This window comes from Cyclospora cayetanensis, unplaced genomic scaffold (assembly GCF_002999335.1).
Source record: "Cyclospora cayetanensis isolate NF1_C8 unplaced genomic scaffold, CcayRef3 CcayRef3_contig_33, whole genome shotgun sequence".
Taxonomy (NCBI): Eukaryota; Apicomplexa; class Conoidasida; order Eucoccidiorida; family Eimeriidae; genus Cyclospora; species Cyclospora cayetanensis.
Window position 1 is genome coordinate 146,570 of NW_020312292.1, and position 19,552 is coordinate 166,121.

The following is a 19,552-nucleotide window of genomic DNA, read 5'->3' on the forward strand; positions in this document are numbered from 1 at the left end:
GCAGACTTGCGGCTGTGCTCTGCAAAAAGCATCGACTGGTGCCGACCCCTCGATCTTGTCCAGTCAAAAGCACTCCCTTGGCTAACTTCCCCCACGCATGCAGCGCGCACAAACGAAGAAATAAAACCAGAGAGGACGAGAAGAGGAGACAGATAGAGATATATATGTATATATATATATATATTTAGAACGAGAGCTAGCGCGATCGCCAGAGAGACAGCGAGAACGAGCATAGGGAAAAAAAGATCCCTCCCCTCTTCTTCGTCTCGTGTTCGTATTTAGCGCTGGACGAGGCAGCATAGCGCGACTGCCTTTCCCTCTCTTTCCTCTCACTTTTCCCTCTTTCATTTCCCTCTTTCATTTCCCTCTTTCATTTCCCTCTATACTGCTTCTTGTACATCATCTCACATACCCTCCCGTGCACCCGCCACGCGACCCCTCCTGGGGAGAGGCTGCCGATCTACTCCAAAAGCCTGAGACGACGCACCAGCCGAAGCCTCCTTACTGCTGCTACCACCACTTGTCTGCAGAGCAAGAAAAGGAACGATTGACTGCGCCGCCGCTCGCAGCTCTGCTGGGCCTGGAGGAGGCGCCCTCTCATCTAACCACTTGGCAAGAACAGGATTGCGTCTTGCTTTGTGCAAAAGCTGTGCAAGCCGCTCCATTTCGTCGCTGTACGCAGCAGACGCCACGACCGTGGAGAGATTCGGATCGGGAGGAAGGGAGGCAAGCAGCAGCGACTCCCGCTGATTCTCATTCGCTCCAAAGAGAGAGAAGGCAGACTCTGGCTCTTGCACGCCTGTTGCTCCCCCCCCCAAGTTCGTGGTCGTGTGAGAGGCGGCTGCAACGGCGTTGCGTTTAGGGCGTCCTTTAGATCCCGCTGTCGTCGCACATCTCTGCGACGCGACACTCCCGCTTTCCGAACTTGCAACAGCAGGCACACCTGCACCTGCAGCACCTGCAGCACCTGCAGCAGCAGCGGGAGGGGGGCCCCCCCCCCTCGAGACAGTCGCCCGCCGCGTCGAGGAGCCCTCTGCAGACGCTGGAACGGCAGCCGCTGCCGACAGGCAAGAATTGCTGCTGGCTTTCAAGCCGTTAGCCTCTTGATTTCGTCTGTCTCGCAGCCTCTTCGCCACTGCAGCCGCAAGTGTATGGGCACCTTGCTCGCCGTATTTCACAACGGAGAAGCACCGTCTGTGCCAGCGGCCAGCCGTTCCAACGCCCTCCCTCCACTTGCACACCCACCGCTGCTGCGTTCGCTCATACTGCAGAGACACGACGCGCGCCATGGGCGTCTCTTCGAAGGTGAAGTCGCCCTCCTCAAGCTCGCGAAGTGCCGCTGCAGCTGCAGCGCTGCTGATCAAATCCCCCGAGTACACATTTCCCTTCGAGTTCAGCGAACACGCCAACGCTGCGGGAGGAGTTGACGACGACGACGACGACGACGACGAGGCTGTTGCGGATCGCGGAGAGGAATGAGAACGTGCAGCCTTTGAAGTCTGCGGCAGGGGGAGCCTCTCTTCCGATGCTCTCGACATCTCGTGCTCGTTCGAAGACGCAGCCACAGAAGAGGACCTCTCGCAGGAGCTTTGACTGCCCTCGCTCCCCCCCTGCCTCATCAACGCATAGTCCTCCGTGCTGGAAAGGGAGGCGCTCTGCTGGCTGCTTGAAGCTGCCAAGCCTCCTCCTCCGCTGGCAAGACACCTGGGTGGAAAAAGAAGGCGTGCTCCCTCCTCCGCAACGCTGCCGTCAAGCCCTTCAGCGGCAGAGCCTGGAAGAGGCGCACTCGCCGCAATCTGCAACAATTCGCTCGCCAACTCCGTACAATGCACCGCCTTTATAAGCAACGGCCCCAACGTCTTGATCGTAACCTCCTCTAAAGCCGCCGATTGAGATCTCCTGAGGCGCATGCTTCAGACAGCAGCGCGATGCAATACACTCACGCGGCACTTCCACCACACAGAAAGACGCAACTAAGGGGTCTTATGCAAACATACATACATACATGTATATACATATATGCATACATATATATATATACACATATATAAACATACACAGATATATATATATATATACGCGGACAGAGGTAAAGAGCCAGAAAAAACCAATAAAACCCCAAACACGCCGCTTCCTTCTCCTCACGCCACAAACAACACATGGGGGGCAGAGGAGGGCGGTGGAAGAAAAAACCATTCCAACACACACTTCTGTCTGCCCAAACACCTGCGCCTCTAATTGACGTACTTGAAGATGGCGATGGCGAGCTGCAACTGTTCCCTCCGCCTCTTATACACACTTCGCCGATCAACTTCTAGAGCCTCAAGCACTACCCGCTGAAACACAGGGACCTGCAGCAGACATACACAGGGTAGGAAACACAAGCAGCGAGAACTAGAGAAAGCGAGACACAAAAGCTGCTGCTGCTGCGCCTACTACACCTATCACCCTGAGGCGCATGCTTGTGTGTGACAAAAGCGGCAGGCATGAGCGCAGCAGCAAGAGACAACATCCAGCTCGATGAGAACGGCCACACAGCAGAAACTTCAGGCGAGACACAAACACAACGAAACACATACAATACGCTGCATGCATCCAAGGGGATAGCTGGTCTGGAGCTTGCCGAGACACAAACACAACGAAACACATACAATACACTGCATGCATCCAAGGAGATAGCTGGTCTGGAGCTTGCCGAGACACAAACACAACGAAACACATACAATACACTGCATGCATCCAAGGGGATAGCTGGTATGGAGCTTGCAGAACCCCCAACATACCTGCAAGCACTCGAAGACGATGACGAAGTTCGCAGCCGTTGAAATCGCGTCACACCGTCCACAGGCTCTCTGTAAACAAAAATCCAAGGCATCCAGACAGACGCAGCCATATTTGCACCCTACAAACAAGCCTCTCCTTCTTCCTCGTGACTCTTCAAAGCTCCCATCTTTCCCCCTTCCCCCATATCCAGCAATTGTCTTTATACATAAATACATAAATACATATATGTCTCCTTTCTGTCTCTCTTTATCTCTCGCTCCCAATGCGCATGTACCACCGACCCTCTCCCTCTCCCTCCCCGTCCCCCTCCCCTCTCTCCCCCCCCACACAAATATATACATAGATAGATCGCTTAATCGCAAGAATTGCCACGTAACGACGCATCCGACACACGCAGCAGCAACGACCTCCCCCCGCCACCCCCCCTACTAAACACACCCAGTGTTCATCTAAAGGATCTTCGAGAGGCACGACAGCTTGCTGCGCCTCAGCAGCCGTCTGCGTTTCTACGTCTGCACTATCCCCGCCCCTACTGCTGCTGCTGCCGCTGCCTGCCGAGACTGCAGGCAAGGAGAAGGAGCCGCGCTTCGCTGCGGCAGCAAATGCAGCAGCCGTCAGCTGCTGCAGAAATCCCACACATTTGACCACTAGCGCGGACTGCTCGCACAGCTGCTGAAGAGCAACCTTCCGCTGCTTCTGCAGCCAGATCGAGTGATCTAGCTTGATGCGTTGTGCATTAGGCAAGAGCCGCAACAGCCTCAAGACACACTCATGCTGCTGGATCTGCGCATCCAAGGCGGCTCCATCCATGCCTTCCTCCGACACTACAGCCTCCTCACAAGTCTCTGCAGGATTCTGTCTCGAGCTGCTGCGCGAGGCGGAATTCGCGGCAGCACTGCTACGCTTTCCAGGGGCAGTGAGAGCTGCAGCTGCAGCAAGTTTCTTTTGAATCGCTCCCTCAAGACTAAGAGTAAACACCTCGCCGTTCGCACTGTCTGCTGCTGCAGCCACCGGAGGCTGAGCCCACGCCTCGTCCTCGAGTGTGTGCTGCGTCTTCTTCGCGCCGTCACAGTCCAAGTCGAATTGCTGCAAAAAGGCATCGACATCTGGAAGATCTTCAGTGGCATTCGCTGCAGATGCAGCCGCGGCAGCTGCCTCCGCCGCTGTTTCCTCCTGCTGCTGCTGCTGCAACAACAGCCGCAGAAGATCCTCATCATCTAGCTCCGCGAGACTTCCCCCCCCCTCTTTCTGACGCTGCAGAGAGCTGCTGCCTCCACTCCCGCCAGGCGTCTCTGCGCCTTCCTGCTGAAGCAGGCACTGCTTGTAAGCATCCTTCAAATGCTGCAGAAGCAGCAGCTCCTGCCGCTCCTGCTGCGTGAGCAGCAGCTTCAAGTGACTGCAGATGCGCCGCAAAGCATTCGACGCAAGAGCCTCCGCATCGCGGTGTCTGGGCAGACACCGCAGCTGCAGCTTGCCACACACTTTAACAACCCATCGGCTGATGCAGCGGCAACGCTGCCTCCCCTTAGTTCCCTGCCGGCGCTCTAGCTGCGCAGTAATATCGTTCAAACTCATATCGTCCCCCTGCTGCCTCGCGATTATGTAGCAGCACGCGCCCACCAGCTTCTCAAGCTCCTGCGGATCTCGAACTTGCTTGCTGCTGCAGGAAAAAAAACGGTGCAGCAGCTGCAACACTCCTGGGCGTCGTGCGCCTCTAAATCGAAGCACAATTTGAGACGCCAAGTCTAGCGTCCTTCTCTGCTGCAGCTCCCTCCGCTGTCTCTCCTTCATAGGATCTGCAGCGCGGCTCACACTTTTACGAAAAGAAGCACCCTCTGCCTTCACGGGGGCAGACTGCGTGCCACTACTGCCGCCTGGAGAGGCCGTTCCCCCCACAGGGGGAACGGCTTCTCCAGCGTTCCAAAGCGAGTCAACTCCAGGATCGTCATCGCGTCGACTTCCCAGGAGATCCTCGGATGAAGAGGCACCCCCCCCCGACAAGGGCAGATCGAACAAGCCCAGGTATCCAGAGCTGCTTGACGCCGAAGCGCCCTCTGCGACAGGCGCCGTCGCTTCTTTCTGCTTGGAGCTGTGGATCAAACGATCCAGCGCTCTGTTGCATGCATCCCAGTCGAGGGAGGCGCTAGCTGTAGGCAGTCCCCCCCCCCCTAAGGATCCCGACGAGGAAAGATCAGCCGCGTCATCTGGCAGGAACGACACCGCAGCAGGCAGCACCTGAGACAGCTGTTGCAGCAAGCGCCAACGCTCCTCCTCGCCTCCTGTTGCGTCTTCTGTGGCACCTGCATCTCCGCCACTGCCTACACCTCGAACTCGCTTCGAAGGAGGTCCCCTCCCTCCCTCGCTCACTAAATCCCCTCCGCTCCCACCAGATCTCTGCACCCTCCGTAAGCGCCGCGCAGCTCCCATGCCGCCTTCCGTCTGCTCTGACAAGGCGAACTTCTTGGGAAGGGCCACAGGATCGATCTCCTCAAAAAAAGAAGCAGAAAGAGCAGCCTCCATGGTGGCAAAGGCTTCTGCCTTTCTTCCTCGTAAGCCTCCTTGCACGACCGCTTCAGGGATCTGGAAGCGCGGGTGTAGACTCGAGGGTGTATGTATATGTATATATATGTATATGTATGTATACGTATATGTACATATATGTATATGTACATATATGTATATGTACGTATATGTATATGTACGTATATGTATATGTATATGTATGTATGCTGTCCAAGGCTTTCGTGCCACAGCAAATATGCGACGCGAAAAACCTCTTAAATATCCCTCGAGCTTTCGCCCAGCTTTTAGCCAGCACTTCTGCTGCTGTACTACCACCAACAGGGCCGGTGTGGTGTTTCCTAGGGGGTGGGGTTGAAGAGGGTCGGTGATGCGGGGAGAGAGAGAGAGCAGTCGCCAATGGGCAGTGCAGACTGGGGAATGCAACCAGTTTTGGGGTGGGGGGTTTATTGAGATTGCCGACCCCTTGCGGCTGCCTGTGGTGCTTGAACCACTGCTTCTGCTGTTGTGTTGCTTCCTGGCTTCCGCTGCTTACACGCCGCAATCTCCGCTACGCTGCCTGTGTCTCGGCACGGCTGCGGATAGAGGCTCTCCACAGTATTCCCCGGCGGGAGGAGGGAGTGTCGGTTAACAGGCCGAAGAGGAGGGGACGCAGAAACAGCGACACTGAGAGGCGATATACATGTATGTATATGCCTTAGCGAGATTCGCTTTGCTGCTTTCCTTGGCACCTCGGGGCAGGCGCACCAGGCACTCCCTCTGAGACCTTGCTGTCCGCCCGTGTTCCTTACGGAAGCTAGAAATAGCAAAAAAAGGACAAGATGAAAATACAAAGGGGCTTGTTGAAAGCCGGCTGGCCCCTAACCCCGGCAGCAGTGCCGCAAGGCAGCCGGAGCGTGTGGAGGGAGGGTCACTGCAGCGACAAAGGGTCTGCGGCGTCTGCCCCTCTTCCCTGTTGAGTCTTGAGAAACGAAAATAAGAAGAAAATAAAGCGAAAAGGGGAAGAAGAGGGAGCGGCTGCTGCCGGCAACAAGAAGAGAGGAGAGATCAGACTCTTGTGCAGGGGCCGCACAGCCTGAGGCTTACTACAGGGAGAGGCAGGTGTGATCTGCTTGCCAGAAGACAGGGAGGCCAAGAGGCGCAGGAGGAGGCAAGTTATGCGAAAATATCTATTGCTACCGCAGCAACAAATCGCCAGAACCTTGCGTTCTATCGGTCCGCGCCTTAGCTGGTTGTTGCCTTTAGCGGCGAGGAAAGAGAGCTGCTGCTGCCTGGTTTGCTGGATGCAGCAGATGCCTTGGGGGTAGAGCGAGCACGCCCCCCCTTAATCCCGCACGAAAGGTCTCAAAACAAGCCCTTATTGCTGGCTTCATGCAGCAGATTTCACCTCAGTTAGCTGGCGAGGTTACAGCAGCTGCAACCGTTGTGTTGCTGCTGCTGCTGCCGCTGCAGGGGGGGAGAGACCTAATCTCCAAGGAGCACTGCACTTTGGATGCCCGTTACGCGACTCCCTAACAGTCTCTCTCTCCGCCTCCTCCCCTCTCTTCTTTTATTGCATCAATCAAAGTAAAGAGAGAGCTGCTATAATACACGGCGCGAGAAAGAAACAGGCAGGCAGTGCCCACCAACAACTCCGAGGTCACGAAGCAGAAGGGACCCCCTCTGGGGGAGGGGGCTAATTGCCGTGCGGCTTGCGATGCTGCTTAACGCCAGCCTCGCTTCCATCTTTTTGAATACAACTCTTGTTTTGAAGGCTTTCGTGCCGACACACTGCCCCTTGCGCATCCTCTCAGCTCCTCATTGGGGAGGTTCCCCGCAACGCTCGTTCTTTGGCTGCCTCGGAGGAAGAGACCCCATTCCCCCGCACAACACATTGCCTATCCCCTCCCTAAGAAGACGCTTGTTGCCATGAGAGAGGGGGTTGACAGCTGATGCAGAAAAGTTTGCGGCGAGAGGGGAGCCTGCGACGGGCTCCCCGTGCAGCTCCGTAACTGAGCTAGCGGTTAAATAAAGAGAAAACTCTATTCCTTTGTGGAAGTAGCAGGGAATAGCCTGTTTCACAAAGCACCAACCGGCAGGGCACACGCCAAATAGCCCTCAGGTTCTCATAGAGGAGAGCACAGGGGGAAACACGGATGTGTGCAGGAAGGAGAGAGAGAAAGAGAGACAGGAAGTGTCTCTCTTTCTCTTTCTCTCCGCAGGGCTGCCGTGCCACGGGAAGCACTGACACTGCAGGCACGATCAAACACATACTTAAATGTTCGCTCTTAATTCACCACTCAAGGGTGTCATGTTAGTCGTCGGGAGCGCAAGCTCTGGAAATGAGCAAGACCTTGTAGAGAAAGACCTTCACCAGTACAATGCGCCGCATCGTACTTTGACACTCTCTGCAGCAGTTCGCACACTCAGCTAAGAATGAGGCAAATAATGCCGGATTGCTTTAAGTGGCTATACTTTGGTATGTAGTGCAGGGCAGGGTTGGTTAGCGCAATCATCCAGGAGCGAACGCTACGTACTTTCCCACGAAAAAATGCTAACCGAGTGCAAAAGCGTGGAGGGCTCTATGGGTTAACAGAGACTCCCTACTCTCTCCTGTGGTGCAGGTACCCTTTGCGACGAGGGAATGCAGAGTGTAACGCTCCATCGAAGGTCTCAGGAGAAAAGCACTTCATTCCAAATTCATACAAACCTGATCAAAAGCTCTTAAGTCTTTCCCAAGAAAATTCATGCCGTCCTAGGCAAAATTCCTCACAGTTCTCACAATGGGGAGGGAGAGGTATGGTACAGCTACGGGCAACCTAGCTGTCCCCTTAGAGGAACATGCACACCTAGTTGCAGATACAGCTTTTAAAACACATGCACACAACGTTGCGTCTTCTTGCATGGAAGGGACAATACTCTGCAGTAAATGAGATATACGAATAGCCACACCAATTAGTCAATTCCATACTAGCCCCTTGCTAAAGATAAGATATGCAGTAGAATGTGCCTGATTGTAGTGCAGCCCGGTACGCCTTATCTTTCCATGTACAAGTACACTCCCTCATGTTCCGTACGGTACCTCGACACCAACTGCAAGCAGGGGAGCGGATGAATTTCCGCTTATCGACAGAAACGCAAAAACAGCGCAGAGGAGGAAAGACAAGTGTGTTCGCAACCGGTGAAAAGAAATTGAAGGCGAGAGAGATACACACAGTATCCAACAGCCAACGGGGGACTACACCAACAAAACTTCGGCTGCGCGGTGGCTTTCCGTCGTCGAAGCGTTGAACTGTGAGGACCCTGATGCCAAAAGACTGAAGAGAAGTAAAACGTGTACAGGGCATCAGAATTTACACTATCTCTGCATTGTGTCCACGCCTCATGAAGCATTGTGAAGAAGCTCGAGGATTTCTGTCCATGAGGACTAGCATTGCTACCAAAGGGAGCTTCAACGTGCCCCGCCTGCGAGGAAGCCCACAGCGGCTCCTTTGTCAGCTCCTGATGCTGCCGTTTGCTACCTCATTTTACTAGAAACTCGAGTCGAGCGTATTGCTAGTGCTCAACAGTCGTCCAAACCAGAGGGTCTACAGCTGCCTGTGGATACTCCGACTCCACTTGGGTCACTTGTCTCCACGGCAAAGTTGGCACCTAATTCGTAGATTTTCAGTCTTTTGGCAACCCAATTTTGATTGCTCTACAAAACTTCTAACGTTTAGGCGAATCAACGGAGTAAGAAAGTGCATCGGCTGGTGGGAGTACGGCAAGTGATCACAGCCACCTGGCCACAAACTTCTTCGTTCGATGTACGTATCGTGCAGTTGGCAAGCCTTCCGAGCCACCAGGATCAGCCTTTCCTGCTTGGACTGCACAACGGACCACCGCTTATCATAATTCTGTGATTTTCTCTTTTAAGTGTTATGCATACATTCGCGTGCACTATCCATCTGTTCCCTCATATTCTCTCCTTCCAGAGGTGGGTGCTGATCTCGGCTCACCAACACTAGGCCCAAACCGAAGAGGGAGTCTTCAGTGTAGACCAAGGATGCAGGAGAGCAACGGATAGACAAGTGTACTCTTCTACTGTAAGCCTATTCAGCTCAGGGCAGAAAATCAAGCCTAGGAACTGGATTTTGTGAGTACAGCGCTGCGAAATACTGCGAAGCTGTGTGTTTGGTGCGCTCAGTCTGCCCAGCTGTTTCAAAGTAGTTCGGACTAGTCACATTGTGGTCAATGTGTAGAAGAGCCATCCAATATGCACTAGCAAACTGCGGGTACCTACCCCTTAGGATATTCCTGGTGAATTCATGAAGCTCCCAGACATGAGTTCAGAAAGATTAAAAATTTCCTGATCCGCGACCGAGTTGGTACAAGGGATGAAAAGGGTATAATTGCTGAATCGTCTAAAGCGACGCAGATGCTATTTTAACCCTTGCTCTAGGCCAGTCCAACAATTGAGGCCACAGTCAGATCAGTCCAAATCCCTTCAGGATTCGTTCGCTGCGGTGGGACGCATCCCAGGCCACCAAAAGGGATGTGAAAGCTAGTTCGCTCTGATATGAGTCTGACCATAAGCCAAAATAACAGGATATACGCTTTGCGAAAAGCGGTTTGGCAGAGCTAGGTTGTCATGTACAAGCGCTGTGTGCCGCGCTTCGTTTTGACCCACAGCATGCCAGCCTCAACGTCGTAGTGCTTCACCCTTTTGCCACTCAAAATTGTGGAAATAGTAGCGGATGGGCGTCAAAAGCAAACCTCAAATGCACCATTGACGGCGAAGCGTAAATTTTCACATACTTGCGAGGTTGTGCTTCACAAGAGCGAGTTGCTCGTGTGTTGCGAGAGCCTGTCGGTGACCTCTGAAGTCGTACTGCACGAGGCACCCAAGCCAGCTACCAACCTTAGGCTTAACAACAACCTGCAAAGGTTTATTAGAATAAGACAAGAGCTAACGGCTAGTCTGGACAGCAAAATGACGCCAATACAAGTAATCCTGGCTTTTTTTCACGCCCTACCTCACGGCATAGGGTCTCTCTGCCACCTTAGGTGCCGCTGCTCGCTTTCGATGAAGGAATGATAATACAAACAAGCAACTCGATTTTAAAGAACCCATAGTTTATTGGAAAAGACTAGAACCTTGGCTACGTCGCTAGCATCGGTCGATAGGAAGAAATAGAGCTTACACTGGGCGAGCCAGAGAAACCAGAGCGGTTCCAAGGCAGTTAATATGCAATCTTGCTATGGCATCAGCCTCCCCTGTCCAGCTCATACATTGTATTCTCTTTTCAAGCGTGGTCAAACAAGCGGCACGTAGAAAAAAATTCAGTCATAAATTTTCAGTGATAAGCTGCAAGCCCATATAACTTCGAACTGTCCTGGAGAGTGTGTATGGGTAAAGGCCATGTCTTGATTGCCTTAATTTTTGCAGGATCTGGCACAATTGCTGCAGTCAAAGGGCAGAAGCTTGCAATCTCGTCTGCTCATGAGAAATGGCTCGCATTCCCTTTATATTACTGCGTGTCCCGTGAAAGTCAGAGCGCACGCCAAAGGTGCTGTAGGTGGTCTCAAACGTTGCAGCTGATTACGGAGAGGCTTAACATGCTGACAACAATCGAACATTCCTTGGTAGGTGTATAGACTCCAGGAAAGCTGGGTGGTCCGCTCAGCTAGGGCATTAGCGAACTCAAACTGCACATAAGTACTCTCGAGCATGCGTGGGGTTCAGTTTTCTTGTTCATGTTCTTTGGCATTTGCATGCGGCCTGCAGCTCCGTAACGCATTCTCCAAACTTACCCAATAGGAGATCGTTGTTAGGGGGCCGCTTGAGGCTGCTTATAAACACGACTTTCCTTTAACTCGTCTTTGCTCGCCTTGGACTGCTGGCTGAGGCCATTCGACATAGTCAGGAGATCCATAGTTCCTGATTCTTGAATTGGTTTTTCATTGTCGGTCGAAGTCAAGCGGTGCGCTCAGATGCTTATGAAACCTAGTAGTCCATCATTCGTGAAAGACCCACTAGTCGGTTGTGAAATGGTTGAGTCGCTGAGTCACTGGCCATCATGTGACCACCTCACGCGACGCGCCGGGCAGACTTGACATAAACTCATAAAGCAAGTGTTCTACGTTCTAGCTTATGCGAACCAAAGCCTTTTATGTATTGATACTCCAATCTTCTGATAGATTGTCCTGAATAAGCCTTTTTAATACCCTGTAACCTTTGTTGCTGAGTGAATCTCGGCATACACCAGAGTCAATGCTTGATCGACGGAACAGACCGTGATAGTACCTACAGGCTGCCGGATTCCTCTGCATTGGTATGGTCACCACTAAAGTGCTTCCCTATCTAGTGTATATGCCCCTAGGAACACTTTCTTCTCATATAAGGAGGTGCAAAGTGAGGTACGTTCCCAGCCGGTTACTGAAGTCTTCGGCTACTTGCTCATCCTAACTGAGGTCATTCTTTTCTGGTCTATACCTCATCGATGCATCCATAAAACTATTTCAACTCATTTATGCCTTAAGTCGCGTGAAATAGCTGCATTCTGATCAAACAGCTTGATCAACACCGGACAACGGTTGCAGGAAAGCTACCGTCCCACTGCGTCCACAGTCAGTGAATGAGCAGGGAATAGCTGCATGGAGTGAAGAGGTGCTATCAGACCGTAACGTTGCATTTAATGTCGTTGTATAAAGATAGATACACAACTGCAGACTCAATTTGAACTCACTAAGCAAGAACTGAGTTTCTCCCAAAAGAGCTTCCTCCTAAGCGCGACTCACTTTCATGCGCGCCTCGGAGCTGTCGACATGAGGGGGGAAGAAAAGCTGACGTGCTCGTTGCTGCATTCTCTAAGCACTCCGAGCATCCACAGCTACTTGCACGTACGAACACTGATTATTCACCGGGCTAACGCTGCAGTAGTAAAATATACGAGCAGCCTAATCAAATCATTCATAACTAATTCTTGATTCAACAGAATTATTGTGGAAGAAAGTGCCAAGGCATAAATAGGGGGGCGTCAAGAAGAAAAGGTGGATCTTCTGACGCGGCATCTCACAGCCTTCGTTGATGCTTGATCAAGGGTTTAGGGTCGTGCACAGGTCATAGATGATGCACAAGTTGAGACGAAGGCCACTGGGAGCAGGCACCACAGCTCAATATTTGGGTACCTCCTCGCCTCTCCTTAGATCAGGTTTCACCACCGACCAGGTTTTCTGACTTCTTGCTTCGACAATGTAGAGAGACCAGCTAATTGACACTATCTCCGTGCCCGCTGGCTTGCTCTAAACGCCTGTATTACTGTAAATGTCTATGTCCTACCACCTCCTCTTCACACCACAGATACTTTAGTGCAGACCTGCCATTTTGACATGGGAAGGAGGCAACGCTACAGCGATAAGTCGCTGTCGCGATCGTTCCCCAGAGCCGCGTCCAACGCCATGCACCGCAAAATAGCGTCTATCTATGGTAGCACTCCCTCCCCCACCAGCGTGCCCTTTCAGGCCAGATCCTCTCACTCCTGAAGGCCCTTTTGCTCTTCAGGAGGCAGAGCTCGAATAGATTGTGTGACTTCAGCCTTGGCCAGCCCGCGGCCACTAAGTGCAGTCGAAGGCTGGAATGGAAGTCACTGGCATGCCTGTTACACGAGACCATGGCAGCACCCACGGACATAAGGATGGCTTGAGTAGAATAGGGGGTCTCTATGAATACAAGCAGAAACGTGTTCTTGGTGGTGGTTCCCTTCCCTGCCTCTAATTGCATTCAGAGAGCGAAATGTGTGGTCGGGCAGAAACCTGCCACTGCACCATGGAGCCGCCCTCCAAAACGGCTTTACATGGACTAGGGGTTTACACTGTACAGGCGGAAACAGGCTGTATGTCGACCGACTCTTTCTATCGAAAGGGGCAATGATGCGAATGCAGTTTGTGGTGTGGAATTGGAGGAGCATGCAATAGAAGGAAAGACACGGAGAGAGTAGAGTGTAGAGGAAGCAAAGGACAGCGATACAAGGCGTATTACTGCCCTACATCTTGAGGAGCAGAGAGTGGCGGAAGGGGGGAAGAGAAAAGACTGGCAAAGGCTTAATTTATGCGCCCCCTACCAGTTCGTCCTTTTTTCTACCCAAACTTCCTTCTGTCGGCCCCTTTTCTTTGAATTGATACGCACACTGAATTTCCCTTAGACAACACAGTTGATGAGTCTACGAGAGGAGGCCTTCAACAGATGTCTTTCAGCGAATCCTGCCTGCACCCAAGGCCCCAAATAGGAGGCCTATCTGCCTGAAGGACAACCGCCAGGAGGCGGCGAGTAGGGGCCCCTTTGCGAACTCTGGAGGAAAGAATGCCGTTGCTCTATACAGCTCAAACGCAAACCCGCAGATCGATGCACTTACCTTGTCGCCATGCGGCCCTAAGAAACAACAAGTCTTCATGCAAGTGGCAACAAAGAGCTGTGGCCGCTGCCGATAAAAAGGCCGACTTTTACGCGCACATGGCGCGTAGAGCACGGGCCTGTTCATTTTGAAGAGGCTCACACGCTTTGCATGGTTTTGTGGATGTCAGGAGCCGAAGCGACGCGCGTGGGACATGCTGTTGCCTCCTTTGCAGTCCGCAGCTTGATACCGCCTCCTAGGCAATCTATCTTCCGGAGGTTGCCTGTCAAAGAGGAAACTGAGCTCGCGCTCCTCTGGCGGCTCCTGGGATCCATCGCGGTGCGCACTGACAGGACCGGGGGGGTCGCTGCCGGGTAGGTGGTGGTTGGTGGGGGGCCTCCCAAAGTTCTTTTGTAGCAGGCTCTTCCATCCCCCTTGCGTCTGCTCTTGCCCGTGTAGGAGCTTGCCTGGGGAGGAGTCCCCAGATTCGCGCGCCAGAGACGCCGGGGGCATGTTAGAAGGAGTTGAGAAATTTTCTTTGAAGGGAAAGTCTCCGTGACGCTCCACCGCCTCGCAGGCAGTCAAAAAAGGCCCCCCTGCCGCAGCGCCATGCGTGGCTGTCGCCTGAAACTCTGCAGGCAGGCAGCAACACACCACAGAGGCCTCCAAAGGTTCGTTTGTGAACTTGCCTTCACCCTTCCTCTTCAGGGCAGGAACACGTCATCGACCTCCAAGCACAAGGGCCTCGGCGTTGCTCGAACAGCCCATTCGCTTGTTGGGCTGGCTGGGGGTAGTGTACTGCGAGCAACAGCTACGGGGCGGTAGGAAAGGGGGACCAAGGAGGAGCAAAAGCTGCCAGCGGCGTCTGGGGGGCCGATGAATCCACTCCATGCGAGCTGCCTGCCCCTGCGCCCTCAGAAAGCCTCCCGAAGCAACTGCGGACCGGTGCGGTGGTGTCAGGAAGGGCACTGTGTGAAGGCGTGTGCCTTTGCTGCATACGAGGGTTGGCCTGTGGCGGCACTGCTATTGACTGAAGGCTTTGAACGAGTGCCGGGGCATTGTTAAGCTGCACGGGCTGCACAGGGTCTTGATAGGAGATGCCGACGCGGCTGCAGAGGCTCTGGAGGACGAGGTAGATGTCGGTCCTTAGACGGTAAACCTTTGGGGAATTACCCCATCCCTCAACAACGGTAAGCCAAATGGATATCTGAAGTCCGGCAAAAAACGCGCATGGGCAGAAGACATACGTAAATATATATATATGCATATATATATATATATATATATAGATATATATATGTATATGTACATGCCCAGGCAGGTTCGCTTTGCCTTTGCAAGGGGCAGGGGGGGAGTTAATTGCGAACGCGCATACAGAGGAAGCCGACATACATACACCTCCTACAACTGGCTGCGCAGGAGACTCTAAGCCTGAGGTTCAGCTGCCTAGCAGAAAGGAACGAGAAGGACCTCTTGTGGAGGGCGAGGGGCCGTAGAGGCGTGCCCGCCCCCTTAGGAAGAATAGCTGGCAGCAGCCTCAGTTCAGGCACGCGGCACGCACCCGACACGATCTATGGCCTCAGCACACTGGTAAAAAGGGCAAAAGAGGGGCAAGACGTTCACTTCATGCATGCAACGGCACCATCGGGAGGCAGGAAGCGATCGAGAAAGTATGGGGGGAGTGGCGGGAGGGGTCGCAAGCGTGGGCTATGCCGCGTACATCCAGCCATCTTCCAGGCTGAACGTCTGTTACATAAATGCTGAAAGAGTCTTTCACAAAGTCCATGGGCCTCGCGGCAATCGCCTTCCGCAAGCCGGCCTCAAGGCAGCGCAACGACTGCAGGGGAGTCTTAATATCAAGGCGTATGGGGAGATAGAGTGTTGCATTCGTCGATCGCGATTCATTGGTTAGCTGGCGGCCAAACAATACGCTGTTGCTGTATACGACCTGCGCATCGCGGAAAAAGACAACGAATGAGAACGAACAATGCGTGCACTTTGCAGCCCTACCCCAAGCAATACAGCCGTAGCTACATCGGCTCCACAATAAGGCTTGCGTTCCTTCCCTTCAGCCCATGTTGACGCGCCTCGCGGAAGTGGCGGCGTAGGGGAAGACATTGCTCGGGCCGAAGAGGGAGGAAAAAGGCGTAAGAACTGACATACCGGCTTGGAGTGGACGGTAACAAACTCCGTGGTATATGTGTGAATGTTGCGTACATACATCGCTTCGCCGTTGTCTATCCTTACTCGGTCTCCCACGTTGTAAGGATTCGTGAAGGCGACAAATATCACTGCGGTAACGAAATTCTGGTAGATGTAGCCTGTAAGCGCGGCAGCCAAGAAGCAGGACAGCAGAGGTATGCAGCAGGGCAGGGGACGCTTGGGCGAAGCCTTTTGCTGCATCCGATAGGGAGCATCAGCGCAGTCCATAGCCATAGAGACATGCACACACATATATGCGCAGAAAGGCGCGAACAAGGCGACCACAGAGACACACACCGACCCAGAACCACGCCTGCAAGCACTCTTCAACGGGGAAAAGAAACACCAAAAAACAAAAGGGTGGGCGTGTCCAACTGGAAGAAGAGACAAAATGCCAGGAGGCAACGCGCAGCGCCTATGCAGCGGCTTGAAAGGAAAACAGGTGTCTAAGTGCGAGCCATCAAAACTCGGGTGTCAACGACCCAAGCTGCTTACTGAGGGCTACTACCAAAGCCGAAATGGAGGCAGCGCCAGAGACAAGAACCGTATTCAGGTTCACCCCAAAGGCTAAAAGCATCGCCACGAGGGTTACAACCCACAACACAACAGAAATCATTCGCTGGACGGTCTTGCAAATGCTGGATTGGCTCTAAGAATGCACACACAGATGAGGATTTCGAAGGAGGGGAAACTGGAAAACACGCTCTGGCGCACAGATGGGGAGGCCTCCAAACAGTGTGTATCATCACGCATTTCGGTACAGCCAAACACCCAAGAGGATACAGACACGACCACGAATTCACAGCTGCGACCATAAACATGCACGGCTGTGCGCCGTAATTTTGTCTTGACAAGTTATAGGCTTGTTGGTCAGGTGAGTTCGCTCGCGTGTTTGCAAGATCCCATAGTTTTCCTATGAAGTATGCAATGAGAGGGATTTGGGAGAAAGGCATATCCATCTCGCTAAACGAGGAAGAAGCCGGCAGATTCACGGACAGACGGAGAGCGAGGTAGGCGGGAAGCTCGGGGTGCTCACCGTAAGCGACTTGAGGAGGGCCTTGCGCATCTTGTATATGGAGACAACGGCCCTTTTCAGCATCGACCGATTGATTTTCCCGTGGCCTGATGATAAGCAGCAAACAAAGAGGCACCTTGTCGCATTCGCATAGTCGCACCTACAGAAGATACGGAACTCTATCCTCGCCGTCCCCGTGTGCCGTTCTGGCTAGCTCTACAAATGTATATCTAGGCACAGATATTCGATTGCCGGATAGTGGAGTACAAATGCATAAGCAGGTAGCTGCCGCCCTACACACACCAACATCGAGTCAGAGCAAGCTTGCTCGTATAGATGCTGAGCATGCGGGGAAATGCATGCTCACACATTTTCCCCTCCACACGAGAGCTGCACTCAGTGACGCATCCAGGGGGAACATACAAATCCCCGAGCGAGCTCGCGAATTGTGTTGCAAGCAAGCACGTGGATGCGCCGATTGTGGTAGATTGTGCACCCTTTCTCCCGCTAAATGACGGCGTCTGAGATGCTTTTACCGGTGGAGGCAACCGTTTTAAGGAGACGCATTGAGTTTGCCTGCCTGCCCATTTGGCACCGCACAGGCCATCCTGTGTGCCTCCCAAGCCTTTCGTGTCGTTTGCTTCCTTCCTTGCCGCTTACCTGCCAGATCAACTAGCTTCATGAACTCCTCCACTTCATCGCCCTTAAGAAACATCTCTACAAAGGCCTTGGTGAAATAGTCAGGATAGTCAGGCACCTGGGGTCCTCCACCCTTCCGCCCTTTGCTGTTGCCAAAGCATTCCTCATCTTCGGGGAAGTTCGGCGACAGCCGACGCCGAGAGGAGCTTCCTACCGACTCCCCAAGAGGCGAGGAACCGAGTGCTGACACGCCTGCAGGGGCCCTTGGGAAGGCACTGCCGACCTTGCCGCTCTCCCCACGAGCCAAGGAGGCATTTATGTTGGGTGCGCCGACAAGGAAAGCACGCCTTTGTAGCCGCTGCTGCTGCGGCTTTGCTTGCACGTCGTCCTCCTCTGCGCCTGAGGCAGAACCAGTCCCGCTCCAAAGACTCACCTGGCGCGGAGAGGGAAAGTCTCCTGGAGGCGGTCCATGAGGGTAAGAGCCACAGAGCTGCTCGTCGCTCTCCGCGAGATTCCTGTACGAAAGAGGGCTAGAGATGCCAGGAGCGTGGCTTGTGCTCGTTCTCCTGCGAGAACCTGAGGCCTCTGCCAGCTCGACGTCCTCCGAGCTGCCGTCGCTGTTGCTACCAGGCAGTCTTCTCCGACGCTCAAGAAGCTCCTTGCGAAGAAGCTCCTTGCCCTCCAAAGAACTCGCCGGGGGAGACTCCAAGGAGGAGCAATTCTCAAATAGCGAGTCTGCCGGACAGGGGCGCCCTTGCCGCTGGTCAGGCGTGAAAGCACGTTCCTGCATCGCAGTTTCCAGCAGACGAAGCGTGTGTCCATGTGCTGCGCCGAAGCGCCTTGCTGCCCCTTCCACCTTCCCCCTCCTCCCGCCCTCCTCTTGTCCCCCTTTGAGGGCAGCCAGCAAGACAGGGGCGGTCTAAAGGCGGAGGCGCCGCAGAACGTACTGGGATTTTATGCGGCGCATCACAGGAAAAGCCAGCGTGCCTCACCTCGGCTGTTTTGTCTTCCGCGTCGACAGAGGGCGACCTGATGGCAATGTTGAAAGGCGTCAGAGTGGCAATATGCTGCGTGAGGCCTCGACGGACAGGCCTTGTCAGCTCATTGCTACTACTCTCAACCGAAGACTCAAAGGACGCTGCGCAAAGAGGAGCGGCACACATCTGAAACGCGCATCGCCCGAACGTCAACGGGTTCCACAAACTCCGCGATTCCCGAGTGGCCTCTTTTTCGACCCCTGCGTGAGGCTCACCTAGAGGTTCTATGGGCTCTGCTTTGCTGTCGCTAGGTCCCGTGCCGCCCTTGCCTGCAGCGCTGCCAGACGCGTTTGAATTAGCTTCCGATGAAGTCTGGTGGTCACCTGTCTGAACCTCGGGTATCTGACTGGGGGTGATCGGCTGAGGCTCCGCAGGCCGTCTGTCTATCGATGGCGCTGCAGCTCCGGCCGGGGAGGGCGCTAAGAGGGAGTTGTTTGCTTTGAGTTCTCTCGGAAAGTTTGTAAGTGTGTCTCCCTTTTTCGGTGAGCCTCCGCCCCCTGGCGATTGCTCTTCCCTTGCAGACTCCGAGTCCTCTGCGCGGCTAGCGGGAAACATGTGCAGAGGAAGCGCTGGCGAGTCCGGTCTGAAGGACGCCGATCCATCTGCAGGGAGATCTGTCGAGCTTGTGCCGCTGTTCGGAGGCAAGACGAGTAAATTGTTCCCCAAAGCGCTACAGGCGAAGCAAGCGTCCGTCTCGAGGGGGCCCGCAGCCATTGCTGCATTCATGAGTAACGCTTCTTCGACGACATCTGTTGCCGCGAGCTTCTGGTGCTCTGAACTCCCCAGCCAGCTAGCACGCCGCTCCTGATCGTAAGTCCGCTGCCCCTGCTTGTTCTGCTGCTGCAGCACCTCCATGACGGGGCGACAATGCTGGTAAGGTTCTCTCGTCTGCGTCGCAGCCGTGAGCTCCGCAGCGTCCTCCGCTAGAGCCCAGAAGAGACGGTCTGACACATCGCGCGCCTTCGCCTTGGAGTCGATCTCGATGCGCTCCCCGTATATGAAAA

General features: G+C 53.8%; 1 protein-coding gene across 1 annotated transcript; it reads right to left on the reverse strand.

Moving 5' to 3' along the window:
• Nucleotides 1–404: 404 nt before the first annotated feature.
• Nucleotides 405–7,178, reverse strand: LOC34618910. The gene is made up of 9 exons (XM_026333955.1): nt 7,024–7,178; nt 5,579–5,645; nt 4,690–5,364; nt 3,223–4,617; nt 2,784–2,852; nt 2,248–2,351; nt 1,743–1,899; nt 1,066–1,610; nt 405–999 (listed from the first exon to the last, which is right to left on the reverse strand). Exons 1-9 carry the CDS (start codon nt 7,176–7,178, stop codon nt 405–407), a joined length of 3,762 nt encoding a protein of 1,253 aa, XP_026189740.1.
• Between the last annotated feature and the right edge of the window lie 12,374 nt (nt 7,179–19,552).

What these genes read in the sequence shown, in the direction of transcription:
- LOC34618910 (XM_026333955.1), bottom strand. Translation starts at nt 7,178, where the DNA reads ATGTGTTGTGCGGGGGAATGGGGTCTCTTCCTCCGAGGCAGCCAAAGA. An exon ending in TCGTCTTCGAGTGCTTGCAG is followed by an intron (nt 2,352 to 2,783) that starts GTATGTTGGGGG and finishes TGTCTGCTGCAG; the next exon opens with GTCCCTGTGTTTCAGCGGGT. An exon ending in CTGAAGGGCTTGACGGCAGC is followed by an intron (nt 1,611 to 1,742) that starts GTTGCGGAGGAG and finishes TTGATGAGGCAG; the next exon opens with GGGGGGAGCGAGGGCAGTCA.